The sequence below is a fragment of the Nicotiana sylvestris genome, chromosome 3 (genome assembly GCF_000393655.2).
Source record: "Nicotiana sylvestris chromosome 3, ASM39365v2, whole genome shotgun sequence".
NCBI lineage: Eukaryota > Viridiplantae > Streptophyta > Magnoliopsida > Solanales > Solanaceae > Nicotiana > Nicotiana sylvestris.
In genome coordinates, this window is record NC_091059.1 from 209,228,040 (window position 1) to 209,244,639 (window position 16,600).

The 16,600-nt window shown below is 35.7% G+C and overlaps 1 protein-coding gene across 1 annotated transcript; it reads left to right on the plus strand.

Annotated features, from left to right (window-relative positions):
• Positions 1-10,029: 10,029 nt before the first annotated feature.
• Positions 10,030-16,049, plus strand: LOC104247718 (pentatricopeptide repeat-containing protein At5g61990, mitochondrial). The gene is made up of 3 exons (XM_009803803.2): positions 10,030-13,024; positions 13,793-13,901; positions 15,379-16,049. Exon 1 carries the CDS (start codon positions 10,146-10,148, stop codon positions 12,909-12,911), a length of 2,766 nt encoding a protein of 921 aa, XP_009802105.1. The 5' UTR covers positions 10,030-10,145; the 3' UTR covers positions 12,912-13,024; positions 13,793-13,901; positions 15,379-16,049.
• Positions 16,050-16,600: the final 551 nt, after the last annotated feature.

Sequence of the window (16,600 nt, forward strand, 5' to 3'; positions counted from 1 at the left end):
ACCTCAAGAACAGGTAAAAGGCATCGATTAGCTACGTTGTTGGAGTCAACAAGACATGTTATGAACAATGAAACAGGGGGAGCTTATGTTTTGAATAAAGGGCTTTTTTATTTATTATTTGAATAGAAAAATGCCCCACCGTCCTACCTTTATATCCTACATAATGAGGGTTTTGGTAGGTATCTCTACCATTAATTATCCTCTTAATCATAATTATCAACCTAGCTTTGTCCTTTAAATATGAACACTTTAAAATATCAATTAGAATTATCCTAGTCAATTTTGTAATTAACCCCCTTAGATTCTCATTACAATTAACAATTGTCTAAAAGGAGAGATATAATATAAACAAAAAGGGATCTGTAGAAAAATAGAAAAGTAAAATGTTCAACAAATAGGATAAATCTTATTTTAATACATGCTACATTACCACCAAGTAGTGGAGAAATACAAAAGGAAAACTATTAGTTGCACCTTTAAAACACTAGATTTTTTTCCTTATTAATTCAAAAGCCATCATTAATTGGTGTTAAAAGTAAAATTATAAAGCTAAAATCCAACTAATTCAGACCTAACAAATAACAATATGAAATGAAATGTCGTTAATAGGGACAAAATGGTGAGTGGACCTCAGTACTACTGGGTCATGTTCCTAACATTTTTTGATTTTATCAAAACTTTTCTTATATTCACAGAATGGATAGTTACATTGCTGAGTATGGGTAGTCCAGGTTTGGCCTAAAATAAGCTAAAGAACAGTCGTAGAATCTTTCATAAGCTCCAAACAGAAATTATTTGCTATTCATTTCTGTACCTTCATATAATAAAGTTAATCCCAATTTAAGAAATCACAACATGGCTTGTCCATGAGCCCAAAATTATAAAAAGTTACCCACATCTAATGGCATACATAGTATATTTCATAAGCGATATCACTAGTCGAAAAAGTAAATTAATGAACAAATCACTATAATAATAAGCAGTGTCATTTTTTATATTTATTATCAATATTATCATTTTTCTTATACATATCTAGTAAAAAAAATCGATGACGTGGCTGCACATGCAACAAAGTGCATATGCCTATGTATATAACATGTGTTTCTATATTGACTTCTTTCATTTAACTATGGTTTATTCATATGTATTCTAGTTTTATTAAATTATTTAATTATAATAAGTTGATATGATTTGACGTAAACATCATTATTATCCCTACATTTTCTTTATAAAAAAAATTAGAAGGCAGAATGTTTTTATATTTGGGCTGAATTTGAGAAAATGCAGAATGCAAAGAGACAACTGGAGCAGTACTTTACTGTATCAAGGAACTTGTACCTTTCCTGCATAATAAAAACACAATGCATCAGGTTTCAGGAACCCTGGCCCAATTATTTCAACATTCAAATCTTGTACTAAGGTGGACTCATCACTCATTATTTTTATCAAGGTTTTTCAATAAGCAGAATCTTTGATATTTAAATTTGACGGATTTAATTTTTAGATTCTTAAAATTAAACTCATTAAAATTTTAGGTTCTTAAAAAGAAAAAAGCGTTTCTTACCAGCAGGGACGGATTTATAGCCTAGCGTATGTGGTACGTGAATCCACGGTTTCTTCGTCAAACTAAATATTTTGTGTATATATTTTGTAGAATTGATCTAATATTATGTGTTGACACGGTGACACCCATGTTTCAGAAGGATTAAATGGTGTACTTGGTTAAATACCGAATTTACCTAGAGAAGCAGGGATCAATTCCTACTTAATACTTTTTTTTTCTCCTTTCTCTACTAGTGCAACCATGTTATAAAAATTCTAAATCCGCCTTTGCGTAACAAGAATTTTTCTATTTTCAGGACTCGAATAAAAAAGCTCTAAAGATCATATCCGTCTCACGACAATCCTTAATAATAGGATGAAAACAGATAAGGATGCTCAAGACCATAACATGTGCAGTTTGCTCAGTACGCCACTCCACGATATAGGTTGAACTTTCCCCACACCACTTTGTTCACTGTTTTCTTCCCAAAATATGCTTACTAACAAAATGGTCCTTTAATTTGCCCCACACTGTTTGCAGTATCAGAAATCAAATTGCCCCACATTTAACACATTTTGCAATTGACAAAGTTACTCTTGTTCAATCATAAGATTCTCTCCCCATATGCCCATACCCTCCAATCTTTTCCTCCCAAATAGCTATTGAAGAATTGATATAGTAGTTGGTATTAAAAAAAATGGTTTTGAAAATAGATGTTCTTGAGCCGAGTGTTTATTAGGCCGAGGGTCTTTCGGAAATAGTCTATCTACTCTATCGGGTAGGGATAAGGTCTGTGTACTCACTACCCTCCCTAGACCCCACTTATGAGATTTCACTAGGTGGTTGTTGTTGTTGAACCGAATGACTATTAGAAACAATCTCTCTATCCCATAAAGGCAGGATAAAATCTGTATCCGCTCCAACCTTTCTTGATCTCGTATGTTGTTATTATTGTTACAAGATACTATTGTACTTATTATTTATTGGTGATAATAAATGCGAACTTATTGGTGATAACAAATGTGAATTTAGTATATATATATATATATATATATATATATATATATATATATATATATATATAGTAGAAAAATCTCAACTATACATAAATAGTTTGAAGAATGTACAATTGTACATCCACCACTACAAAAAGGGAAACTCCAATTCGTTCTTACCAACCCCATTCACCTAACACGCAAAAAAAAAAATGAGGAGGTAGATTCAAATAGAAAAAGTAATTGTAATACCAATTCGCATTAGAGCATTTAGCTTATCTCATAAATCCAAATTCTAAGTAGCTATGATTTCGAATTTTATATTCTTATTTTAAACCCGAGAAAATCGGCCGTCATTACAGTCTGTGTCATAGCCTTTGTTGGATACTTGGATATGTTTTAAAACAATGACCTTTTCTTATATCTACCAGGATTGGATAAAATGTTTTTTTGGGTTTCCCACCCGGTGTCCGGTACTCGCATTGGAGCCCCACTATATCCGGATTTGCACCGTGTAGGGCCCCATTCGGAGGGAAGCGCTCCCTACCAAGGATTTTTCATACCCAGGGGTCGAACTCGAGATCTTTGGTTAAGGGAGGAGCAGTCTCATTCACTGCACCACGTCCTTTGGTGGTGGATCAGCTGTTTTGCTAATGAAATCCAGAGAAATGTCACTCAGAAATGTGTGAATTTTCTAAGGCTTCTTACAGCAAGAGCCCATATTATTTCAAGGCCTTTTACAGTAAGAGCGCATATTTTTAAGGCTTTTTACAATTAGAGCCCATATTCACTATCTGACTTCAAGCAGTCCAAGCTTGTTACGATAGGCCAGCCTGCTTTGAGTTATAGGCCGGGAATATTTCTGTGTTTTGGGATTGCTTATTAAAAAATAGTCATTATTTACAAAGTCATTGAAAAATAGTCATTATATTGCTGTAATACGAAAAATTCCAGTATAATATACTGGAGATTGGTTCATCTGTGCATGAACTTCCAGCATATTATGTTAGAACTCTAACACATGGAAAGTTCCAGCATAATATACTAGAGATTGGAACACCTATGTATGAACTTCCAACATATTATGTTGGACCAATATATTATACTGAAACTCCAATATATTATGATAGAAGTCCAGTATATTATACTGGAACTCCACTATATTATGCTGGAATATTTTCCGGATTTTGAACAGTGTTTTCGTTCAGATTTATCTTTACATAAAAAGTGTCTAAATCTCGATTACTTTTGAATATGTATTTTTCAATTACCATTTGTAAATCTGGCTATTTTTAAATTTCTCCCAATATTTCTGGGCAGGTTAGCCACTTGGTCAATCCCACAAAAAAAATTTCATTCGGTAGTCAAATATACTATATATATATATTGCAACAATCAACGTTATATATAAAAGTCTTCTTTATTTCAATATTTTTTGGTTTTTATAATGCATGATTGTTATACATTTATAACAACATTTGACGTTTAATTTTTTTTGGCTATTATAAATTAAAGTTATCCAAAAGTTGATTATTTTTTCTTTTTTAATATTACATACAAAAGATAGAAAAATCATTAAAATTTAAAAATCTCAAATGATATGCATATTTCACTAGTTAAATATTGAAGAAAGCTAATACGTTATTAATAAATTCATAACTAAACGTATAAAGATTTAAACTCCAAGGCAGATATTATAAAGCTATCTAGAAAAATAAATTCTTTTAAAATTGATGGAAGAACTTTGTAATTGTAGCTTGTTTCGTTTTCATTCTCTTACGAGTTATATAACGTTGGTGAAAGTTCTTATATAATTTTCAGCAAAAAGATATCCAATAGTTTTCCCTTAAAGACAATATAAGAGCTTAACAGTTAAATTTTTTATCTAAATATTTTTTGAAAATTGTTCAATAGAAAAGATATCATGTGCAAATATTCAAATCTTATATGTTATACAAGATAGAAACTTTATTTAATGGAAATAATTGTATGCATATTTTTAAAATTATTATTAGTAATCTTAAAGATTCTATATGACTATTATAGAGGGGTAATTTTACAAAGAGCGTTCTGATATAAATATGACTATCGTTGTTATAGGTAAAAAGCTATTATAGAGAGGTACATTATAACTTAATAAAACCTGAGAAAATTGGCTTTTATAGTGAATGACTATTATATAGGTATGTTATTATAAAGATGTATTACGGTATATATATATTATACATTAATATACAAAAATTATATATTTGCTATCTATTATTTTCGGAGCCACTATACTGTATAGTTTTCCTTTTCCTTTTTTGTTGCGTTGAAAAAATGGATCGACCCTTATTTTCAAAACTTTGGAGGGTGTCAAGATCTTTTCAAGAACTTTTAGATTGTACAAAACTTCAAACAGGGTATCAAAAACTAGCTCTGCATATAATTGTAAGATATTTTTAATTCATGGTTTAACTGTATGTATAGGAACCAAAAATACTGAACTATGACGAAATGTAACATTAATTTAAACTGAAATATTTCCTCTATTTAAGTTTAGTGGTCCGTAGTGTTACTCCTTTCTCATTTCTCACAATTCAAAACTTGTGTACTATTGTATGTATAATAAAAGTTTGTTCACACGTCTCATATCTAAAATAGACGAGGATATTGAGCAACTTAAAAGCTCTACCTCCTTTCTCAAATTGTACGTGCATTTTTTCTATTAATTCTTTATTCGCTTTAACATCCTTTCCAAATCAACAACAACAATAAATCCAATGCAATTTCACCCTTGCCTTTCAAACGCAGAGAGGTTGTTTCCGATAGATCCTTGGCGGAGGAAGTAAAAAGGAGAGGGGCAATAACAAGCAAACCAATCTGACAACCGAAGTAAAAAAAAAAAACTAACACTAACTCACTAAGTAATGCAATCAGAAAAATCAAAACAAGGGACCAACAGGTAATAACAAAAATCTAGGGATAAAAAAATACGAAGGACACTAAGTGATATATCAAAGCTACTGTTACAAACAAGGACAACACTCGGCTAACTAACCCTCTACCTTTATTCTCAACCTCCACATCTTCCTATCCATGGTTATGTCCTCAGTCAGCAGGAGCAACGTCATATCTCACCTAATCACATTTCTCCAATACTTCTTTGGTCTGCCTCTTATAACAACCTGACAGGTCGTTTTGAGTATCAGCACTTCGCTCGGTATCTTAAGGGCTCGGCTACCTCCGCATAATGCATTAAGACATGCGTAAATCATCAGTATTGGTTTTCAAGTTATCCGGAATTAATTTGGAAGAATAAACTTCAAGATTTGAGTTCTAAGTTGGAAGAGTTGACCAAGTTCGACTTTTAGTATTTGACCTCAGAATGGAGTTTCGTTAGTTCCGTTAGCTTTGTTGGGTGATTTTGGACTTAGGAGCGCGTTCAGATTGTAATTTGGAGGTCCGTAGTTGAATTCTTCATGAAATGGCGGAAATTGGATTTTGGAAGTTTGATCGGGAGTGGACTTTTGATATCGGGGTCGGATTCCGATTCCGGAAGTTGGAACAAGTTCGTAATGTCAAATGTGACTTGTGAGCAAAATTTCAGGTCATTCGGAGGAGATTAATGGGTTTCGGCTTCGTTTGTGAAATTTGAAAATTTAGAAGTTCTTAGGCTTGAATCCGAGTGTAATTTAGTGTTTTGATTGATTCGAAGGTTCGACTAATTTGGAATGATGTTATGGGATGTGTTGGTATATTTGGTTGAGATCCCGAGGGCCTCGGGTGAGTTTTGGGTGGGTATCGGATCACTATTTGGCCTTGGAAGGTGGAAATACTTGATATTTGGTGTTTTGAAAGTTTAGGTCTCGGATAATTGGAAATGCGGCCACGGTAAGAAGTTCGTGGACGGCGGTGGAAGAATGCGGCCGCGGTAGGAGTTCGCGGACCGCGGAATAGAGACAGGTAAGGTTGGTGGCCACGGTGGACTTTACGCGGACCGCGGGCTAGGGGTTTAGAGAGCTATATATACGAGGTTTAGGGTTTTAGTTCACATCTTGAACTTTGGGAGCTCGGTTTGAGGTGAATTTTGGTGAGTTTTTCAAGGAAATCATTGGGGTAAATAATTCTAATTCTGTTTTGGCTAATAATCATGAATATATCATTGATTTCATCTCTTGATTAGTGATCTGGGATGGATTTTAGGGAAAATTTTGTGGAGTTTCATAAAAATGAATTTTTGGATTTTGAAAGCCGATTCGAAATCAGAATTGAGTAAAACTAGTATGGTTAGTCTCGTAATCGAATGGTTTGTCGGATTTTGTGAGTTTTGTCAAGTTTCGAGGCGTGGGCCTGGGTGTAATTTTTTGGTCGGATTTGGGATTTGATTTAGGATTCGATCTTTAACATTTGGAATTATTTCCTTGGGCTTTATTTGATGTATTTGAGTTGCTTTTGGCTAGTTTTGAGCCGTTCGGAGGTCTCTACGCACGTGATGGCATTTTTGGAGCATCGCTTGGCTTGCTCGGTATTGTTATTGGCTTGTTCGAGGTAAGTGTTTTGCCTAACTTTGTTGATGGAATTTTTCCTCCTATTTTTCATTGTTCTCCATATGCGGGGATGATACATATATGAGGTGACGAGCATATATCTATGTGCCAGGTTTAATCATGGTCGGAGGGTGGATTATGTTACATTTATGTTTTGTAGATTTTTGTGACCTCTTGCTTTATGCCTTGTTTGACTCTTAGATACCAAGAACATAATATTAATTGATAGAAATCAAGACTTAGCTTATTATAACTCGGCCAAATTTGACGGAAATTCTGAGAATACATGATTGTGTATAATTCGGACCTCTCTATGCGAAATCATTACTACATTACTACGGCCGATATTCTTGAGATACTAGACTCTATAATTGTATTGTGGATAATTTGTGAGATTTGTAGAAGTATTGAATAATACGGTTCCTGGGGGTTGTTAAATCATTGTTGGCTTGTAAAGTATTGACTCAGAATTTGTTTGGAATATCCGTTAAAACACTCTCATTTATGTCATTTATGCTTCCTGCCTTGTTTGCCATTGATGTACAAGAGGAAGAGCGTAAAGCACGAAGGGTGATGTCGTACCATTGTTTATATATTATCATGTAAGGGGGAGTGTAAAGCACGAAGGGTGATGTTGTGACATATTATTGAGAGTAAAAGCATGAAGGGTAATGTCGTGCCACATTATTGAGAGTGAAAGCACGAAAGGTGATACCGTGCCATATTATTGAGAGTAAAAGCACAAAGGGTGATGCCGTGCCATATCATTTGAGAGTAAAAACACGAAGGGTGATGCCGTGCCATTTCATTGATATTGTTATGCTTGTAAATATCGTGAGGTCATGGCACGAAAGGTGTTTCCGTGCAGGTGAGGACGAAGGACATGCATTATGATGTGATATCTATTTCCCGTGTATATGATATGACCTTACCTTGAGCTGTTATTGTGGTATTTACATATCTTGTTTGACTTGTTGTTATTTTCCTGTACTTGGCCTTTATCTCAATTGTTGTTGCATTGTCCATGTCTTTTACTTGTTTAACTTGCAAATACCATGCCTACTTTTTGCTTTTATAATCATACTTATGTTGTATCTATTCTGTTGCACTTTAGTAAAAGTCTTCCACCATGCTAGCCATTCATGCTCTTACTCGTTAACTTGTAAAGATCATGTGTTTCCTTCTTAATTGTTATACTTGTACTTAGGCCTCCAATATGCTAGTCAATTGAAATTGATATTCCTTGTCTTCCAATTATTGTTACTACTCATGTGCTTTCCGCTTAGTCCTTTACTGTGACCCACTTGTGCATCCTTATCCACTGTTGTTACTTGCGTATTTCCTACTTTGTAACTCCTATTATTGTGTTACTGTCATATGGTTGGTTCGGTTACACGATCATTTGAAAAGATGAGTTGAACGCACGAAGGGTGTTGTCGTGCTAATTGATTTGTTACATAAATTTACTTATACATGGTGAGGATGAGATAAAAGCACGAAGGGTGTTACCGTGCCATGTGATTTGACATTTTGACATTTTAGGACATACATCTCATACCGGGAAAGATCGTAAACATTCAACTGTGGTTTTTTTTTTTGTAATTATTGACTGTCTTGCCGAGCTGTAATTGATACTTTTATCTGTTATACTTTGAACCGCTTTACTGTTATTTTATTGTACAGGTTGTAGCAATAAGCATCTTTTGACTAAAAGCCTCGTCACTACTTTGACGAGGTTAGACAAAATACTAACCAATACACGGGGTCGGTTGTACTGATACTACACTTCTGTACGATATGTGCAGATTTCTGGAGCGGAGTTACTGGTGATGTCGGGTGTTGATTCGGAAGATGTCGCGCATTTCGGGCATAGTTGCCTCTTGTCCTTGGTAGCTTAACTTTTACTATTCTGTTTATGTATCATTGAAACAAACGTACAGTTATTCGTACTAGCTTTATATATTCCAAGTCTTAGAAGCTCATGAATCGTACTACCAGGTCTTGGGTAAATTGTAAATGCTTAGTTATCTATTCTTTATTTTCTTATAATCTTTGATGAGTTATATTGTCTGTTAGTTGGCTTACCTAGTGAGTTGAGTTAGGTGCCATCACGGCCAGGGATTTTTGGGTCGTGACACCTCTACCTCTTCGTTAGCCCTTCAACGCCAGCCTCTTACACTTCCTCACCGGAGCATCAATGTCTATCCTCTTAACATGTCTGAACCATCTAAGTCTCTCATCCCGCATCTTATCCTCCACAGGAGTCATGCCCACCTTATCCCCGATAACTTCATTTCTAATTCTATCTAACCTGGGCCCGTATATCCATCTCAAAATCCTCATTTCAGCCACCTTCATCTTCATCGCCTTCATTTCATCTATCTCAACATACATCTGACACCTCTTCATTTCTAATTAAATTAAAATACAAAGAGTAATTAAAACAAAAAATATATATTTTTTTTAAAAATATGCATGAAACCATATAATTAAATTTTTATCAAGAGAAACATTTTCTCAAAAATTGTTTTAAATTGGTTCGTCCGAATTCTTAACTTATTAAGCGGTCGTTTTGTTTGAATACTAAAATTAGTTTTGTTGGGATTAGTTATTTTGGTATTGTTTTTTATTCACGGTTTAGTACATTGTATAAAAAATAATATGCATGCGTAATTTCTAAGAACAAGGTATAATTATTCCGGCACTAAGTATCCCACCCCTACAAGATATAAGTTATTCCAGTATTAATTTTAATCCTGAAATTACTTATACCAAATTTGCTAACCAAAAAAAATATTAAGTTGACATTAAATTTTTATAGCACAACTATTTGTACTTATAGCTCATACCAAACGACCCCTACCCTAAGGGGTTGACGTTCCTCTTTTCTACTTTTGCCAGTGCAAGATAGAATTAGAGCAGCCAAAAAAGCACCCATTGCTCCTCCCATGAGTCTCCAAGGCAAAACTGCAGGCATCCTTTAACATTTCTTAGATCGGGGCTTTGATTAAGTTCCTCTAGCATTTTAACTGCTTATGTGCAACGCTCCCGCAAGTTAATTTATTCATATTAGAAATTATGAATCTACTACTCTCAAAGCGAACCTTTGTAATCAAGAAAGCAAGGCATGTTTCATTTTGTATTGAACCAAGGCGCTTTGCGAACATTCCCGGAGAAAAGAAATCTACTGCAGAAGAAATTTCGGCGCTTCTGAAACATAAAAACTGGAATTTCCTTTTGGAGTCATCGGAAATCCCTCAAAAGCTCAGTCCAGATGTGGTCCACTCCGTGCTTGATCGAAACAAATTGGTTGTTAACCCCAAACGCCTTCTTGACTTCTTCGACTGGTCAAACCACAAACTGGGTGTGACTCAACATATCGATTCTTTCTCTATTCTTGTTTTGACTTTGTGCAATTCAAACAATTTTGCGCCCGCCAACCATGTGTTTGATGAAATGCTTCAGAGAGGATATGCACAGATGGATATTCTCAGCTCGTTGGTTAAATGTTTTAAGGAATGTGATAGCTTTAGCTCGAAACCCGTGGCATTTGAGTTGCTAATTGACGCTTATAGGAATAAGCGTATGCTAAATGAGGCTGTTTCGGCTTTTTTAGGTTTTAAAGATGAGGGCTTTTCCCCCAGCGTGTTGTGTTGTAATACATTGTTGAATGAACTATTGAAGGGCAATAAAATGGAATTGTTTTGGAAGGTATATGAGGGAATGCTGGAGGGTGAGATGAGTCTTGACGTTTACACCTACACCAATGTGATCAATGCTCATTGCAAGGTTGGCAATGTTAAGGACGCCAAAAGACTTCTTCGTGTTATGGAAGAGAAGGGGTGCAGTCCAAATTTGGTTACGTACAATGTGGTTATCAGAGGCTTGTGCGGGACTGGTACAGTTGACGAAGCATTGGAGCTAAAGGGGTCAATGGAAGCAAAGGGATTGGTTCCCGATATCTATACCTACAGCACACTTATTGATGGATTCTGTAAGAAAAAGAGGCCCAGGGAGGCAAAAGTGATTTTGGTTGAGATGACTGACAGAAATTTGGTACCTTCTGCCTATACGTGTGGCGTGCTGATTAATGCTCTATGCAACTCTGGAGATCTCTGTCAAGCGATTCTTGTTTTGGAGAAGATGATTGCAGCTGGAGTGAGACCAAATGCTGTCATCTACACCCCCATCATAAAAGGGTATGTAGAGGATGGTAAGTTTGACGAAGCAAAAGAAATTGTGCAGGATATGTGGCAGAAAGGTATCTTGCCTGATATTTTATGTTATAATACAATTATTACTGGGCTCTGCAAGGTGGGAAAGATAGATGAAGCAAAAATGTGTCTTGTTGAAATGGAGAGGAGAAAATTGAGGCCGAATTCATATACTTTTGGGGCTTTTATTTCTTGGTGTAGAGAGGCAGGGAATATGCAAGTTGCAGAACAGTACTTCTGGGAGATGCTAGATCGTGGTGTAGCGCCTAATTATGCCACTTTTACGTCTATTATTGATGGGTATTGCAAATATGGGAATATAGCGCAAGCATTTTCAGTACTGAATCGCATGCTTGAATTAGGACGACTGCCAAATGTTCAGCTTTATGGTATTCTTATCAATGCTCTCGCAAAGAACGGAAAATTGCCAGATGCCAGGAATGTTTTATCTGAGCTTTATAACAAGGGTCTAGTTCCTGATGTGTTCACTTACACCTCACTCATTTCTGGTTTCTGCAAGCAGGGTAATTCGGAAGAGGCTTTTCTACTACTTGATGAAATGTGTCAGAAGGGTGTTAGGCCAAGCATCGTCACTTATAATGCCTTAATAGGTGGTCTTTGTAAGTCAGGTGACCTTTCGAGAGCTAGGGAAGTGTTTGATGGTATCTCTGGAAAGGGTTTGGCACCAAATGCTGTGACTTATTCCACAATCATTGATGGTTACTCCAAAGCTGGTGATCTAACTGAGGCATTTCGCTTATCGGATGAAATGCCTTCACAGGGTGTTCAACCGGATGCCTTTGTATACAATGCTCTTCTTCATGGATGCTGCAGGGCAGGAGAGACAGAGAAGGCATTGTCATTATTCCATGAAATGGTAGAAAAGAGAATTGCATCTACTCTTACTTTCAACACATTAATCGATGGGTTATGCAAGTTAGGAAGAATGAGTGAAGCACTGGAGTTGGTGAAGGGTATGTCTGATAGGCACCCACCTGATCATGTAACTTTTACCATTTTAATAGATTACTGTTGCAAGAATGGAATTATGAAAGAAGCAGAGGATCTTTTCCAACAAATGAAAGAGAGGAAGCTGATACCAACCATTGTGACTTACACTTCACTCATACAAGGTTATCACAGATTAGGAGACAAATTGAAAGTGTTTTCATTATTTGAGGAGATGGTGGCTAGGGGTATTGAGCCTGATGAAGTAGTCTACAGCTCGATGGTTGATGCACTTTACAGAGAAGGGAATCTACATAAAGCTTTCAGTCTTTGGAATGAACTTTTGGATAAAGGTCTTTTGAAAGGACATGTAAGTGAAACATTAGTGCAGTCCTGGTGTGAGAAGGGAGAAATTTCTGCACTATTGGCATCACTTAATGAAATAGGAGAGCAAGGTTTTGTACCTAGTATTGCTATGTGCAGTACTTTAGCCCAAGGATTAGATAAAGCAGGATATTCTGAAAAATTACCAATGGCTCTGGAGACCATGGTAAAGTTTTCCTGGATCTCTAATTCCATGACTTCAACTGACTTAATCACGCGTTGTCAAATGGATGGGCATACTGAAAGTGTTAGCAACCCTCCAAAGCAATCAGCCTTTGAAGTTGCTCTTCAAGCCTAGCTCAACAAGAGTACTTTATGCTGGATTGTTCTGTTCTTTCTGTGGTTCCTGGCTACGGATGCCGATGGCGAAGCACCTACATCAAAGTTGAAAGCATCCTGATCACAGTAGAGGTAATCTGACTTTGATTAACTAAATGAATCTCCTTTCAGGAAAAGATGGGGAAAAAAACTTCCTGTATATCGTGAATCCTGTTCAGTTTTTGTACTTAATATTTCCCCCATTAATGCATGAAGTTGAAATTGAATGTGCTGCAGAAATCATGCATGAAGTTGAAACTGGACGTGTGAAATCAGACCTTTGTTTTGTTAATGTGGTTTAGTGCTTTCTCTTTGGGTCTTTCTATAAGTTTTGCATGGAGGTCAGACACTGCATGAATGTATTTTTGTTCTGTTTGCAAGCAATAGCTCATTCTCCTGCTGCTGGAAAATAATTTATGTTATTTTGTGTTTGCATATATAGTCTGTCTTTTCTGTTTTTTGGATTATGACCTTTTTCCTCTGATCTCATATAAGTTAGGGATCAAAAAGAAGTGTTGATATTTCAGTGAGATGTGTCCTTAATACTAGGATACAACTAATTGGATTGAGATCCCTTCTTATTGAATCAAGACCTGAACAAATTAGAATGAAAAAGTAGAACATACACAAGAAAGGTTCCTTCACAATCACAAATTTCTAAGCTTAGTGAAGTGAATTTTCTTCTGCTTCCCTTCGGTATCTCCTGTTTAATTTTTAAGTGAGAAACAAAATCAAGGCTCAGTCGTAATGCACCTAATTAAGATAAAAATCTGTCTTGTGAATTCAGTTTCTTGTGACTTTAATAAATCTTATTCTAATTGTAAAATTGATGTCATTTTGCTGATTAAGTGTTATTTTCAGGTGATTTGGTCCGCTGCTGCTCCATTATTTTATGGTATATGTTGCCTGAGCTCCTTCTTCTAGACACCGACCTTCCAATGGTGGAGCAATTATCCTACTCAGGACAATGGTCAGAGTTATTTACCAGTACTAGCTTTCTACTAGCAGATATTTTTTGCTTTTTCATTTTTGAAAATTTAGTCAATTTTGTCTGTTCTACTTCATCCACCTTCCAAGTTTATGTTGACAGGACCTATGTGATTGATATGTCATGTTACAGTCCTTTTAGGTAAAACCAGTGTTAAAAATAGCGTGAAGCAAGGAAAAGCGACAACCCTCATTTCACGAAAAGCGAGAAGCGAAGCGGCCGCCTTTTTTAAGTGAAGCGAAATTTAAAAAAAAAAATTAAAATAAATACGGCATAGACAACACATGTAATTGTAAGCAAATGTTCAATACTTCAATTAAAAAACTAAAGAGTAGCATCAATTAAAGCACAAAATGAAAAAATTCGCAGAAACTTGGTAGAAACTGGGCAGAATTTTTTTGAAAAAAATTCGCTAGCATTTCGGCGCCTTTTGGACGTTTAGAAAGAAAAAGAAGAAGAAGAAGAAGAAGAATGAAAATAAATTTGGAAAACATACGTGTTGAAACTAAGTTGCTGTTGTACTCTTCAAGTCTTGAAGAAGAAGAAGAAGAAGAACCCTAGTTTGCTTGAACAAATCACTGCTTGAAGTGAGGAAGAAATTGCTGGTTTGAACAACCCTAGTTTGCTGCTGAAGAAGTGCTAAAACAGAAACAGCGATTTGGGTCTTTTAATTGAAAAAAGACTTTGGGTCTTTTAATTGAAAAATCGTCCGCTTCGATCGCTTCTGGGCGCTTCACCGCTTCTCGCTTTTTAGAGAGAAGCGGTAGCTTATGCATACCTGAGCCGCTTTTAATGGCAGTAGCGATACCCCTCCTGCTCCGCTTCGCTTCTCGCTTAAAGCGAGGAAGCGCCCACTTTTTTTAACACTGGGTAAAACTGAAGAAATGAACATGACTTGAAATAATCTGAAAACCATAGATGCTGTTGGAATTGAACAGATACTATCATCTATGTTCCATTTGCTTCATGATATAGGATCACAATAATCTGCCGATGGAACCGTCTTCATGCTCTAATGATATTAACTCTACGCAAGAAATGTTCCTTCTTATATTTATCGCATTAGAATGAAGATAAATCATCTGCTATGTACACTCGCTTCTGGATTTTCTAAGTTCACTACCGGAATAGGACAGTGATTGTATTTATATGTACAAAATCTCTGTATGTAACCCAGTAGTTCTTAATGCGGGTTTTGAATGTTGATAAAATTCTTGCTTATTTTTTGTTAAAAAAAAAGGTGGCTCGTCTGCTTTGACATGTGCTGTGTCTTTTGATGTCTCAGCATTTTCTCATCTGACTCTGCCTGCCAAACACATGAGTTATAAGAACATTGTTATTCAAAGACTTGAGGTTATTTTAGGATAATACTAGCTCGATGAATAATTTCTCTTTGAAGTTGATCGGCCTTATTCACGACATCTTAATTTCTTTCTTTCTATTACCTTTTTGTTGGCAGAGTTAGCGGGTTCACATTGTTGTTCTTACTGGGCAACCAGATTTGGTTAGAGAGGTGAAACTACTATTTCTTTTGAGGTGTCTAAAATCAGGTGTACTAACAAATGGTGAAGTTTCAGCATAAGTTATTTGCCTGCAAACGGTGGAACTCAGAGAAGGTTCATTCACTTGTTTGGTCTGCCTTGTGCTCATGTTAATCTGATATAGGCTGTTTCCATTTAAAGTAGCAAACGATTTGTACCACAGCAGGTTTATGTGTGACGATAAGTGAAGTTGCTATATCACAAGAGAGCAAAGGAACTTGCTTCATTATTCTTCTGTTCAATGGTCGCTCTGCTTATGTCGTCTCCTATCTCTGTGCTTTCTCCTGGGACTATTTAGGGAAAGCAAGCATGGTATGCACATTGGAGTAACTGAAGTAATATGCCTACTGATTACCACAATAAAGGCTATTTATATCAAAAAGAATGCTTGCTAGCTCATAATTTCCTTTCTGCCTTGTATAGCTTATTGGAGAAGGATCCAGGGTAGTGTAAATTTGAACCTAGGATTAATCTCTTTCAGCTGCAGATCCTTCACTCACTATCTGATTATTAAATGTTTTATAAGGCTTTAATAATTTTTTGGACACAATTATTTTGATGAACGTTTGCCCAGTTGATCCTTTGCAAATAGCTGATGATTCATAACTAATTAGTTGATGTTCTTTGGCCATAGCTGCATCATTCGTTATACACCCACACCAGGTGTTTACACCAAATTATATTAACTCACTATGGTTAATTAATTTAATTAGATGAGAATGCATGTAATTTACCATGGTTAAATGATTGAAGTCCATATGCAAGACACATGTTTTGGTGTAAACATCCGGTGTGAGTAAGTTTTTACCTTAGTTACTCATAGCAAAAAGTTACCGATAATTTTGTTGCCATGGGTGTACTAGTTCTTATTTGCTAGTCACAGACCATTAAGATCAATATCAAGTTCTATAAGTAAGCTACTGAAGTCTGATAATGTTAATTTTTCCAGTCACTTTCGATACAAAAGCATAAGAAACTGTTGCCTCTCTATACCCTAAATTTTAGCGTATCAAACAAGTAAATCAATAACCTAAATTTAAAAACTGCGCTGAGTCACTGACTTCTTTTTCTAATTTTCTCCTTTAAACGAAGCCACTGAAATAATTGACCTCAACAAGAATGGGGAAAAAACACAAGGAA

Coding starts and splice junctions, on each gene's coding strand:
- LOC104247718 (XM_009803803.2), top strand. CDS start 10,146: ATGAATCTACTACTCTCAAAGCGAACCTTTGTAATCAAGAAAGCAAGG.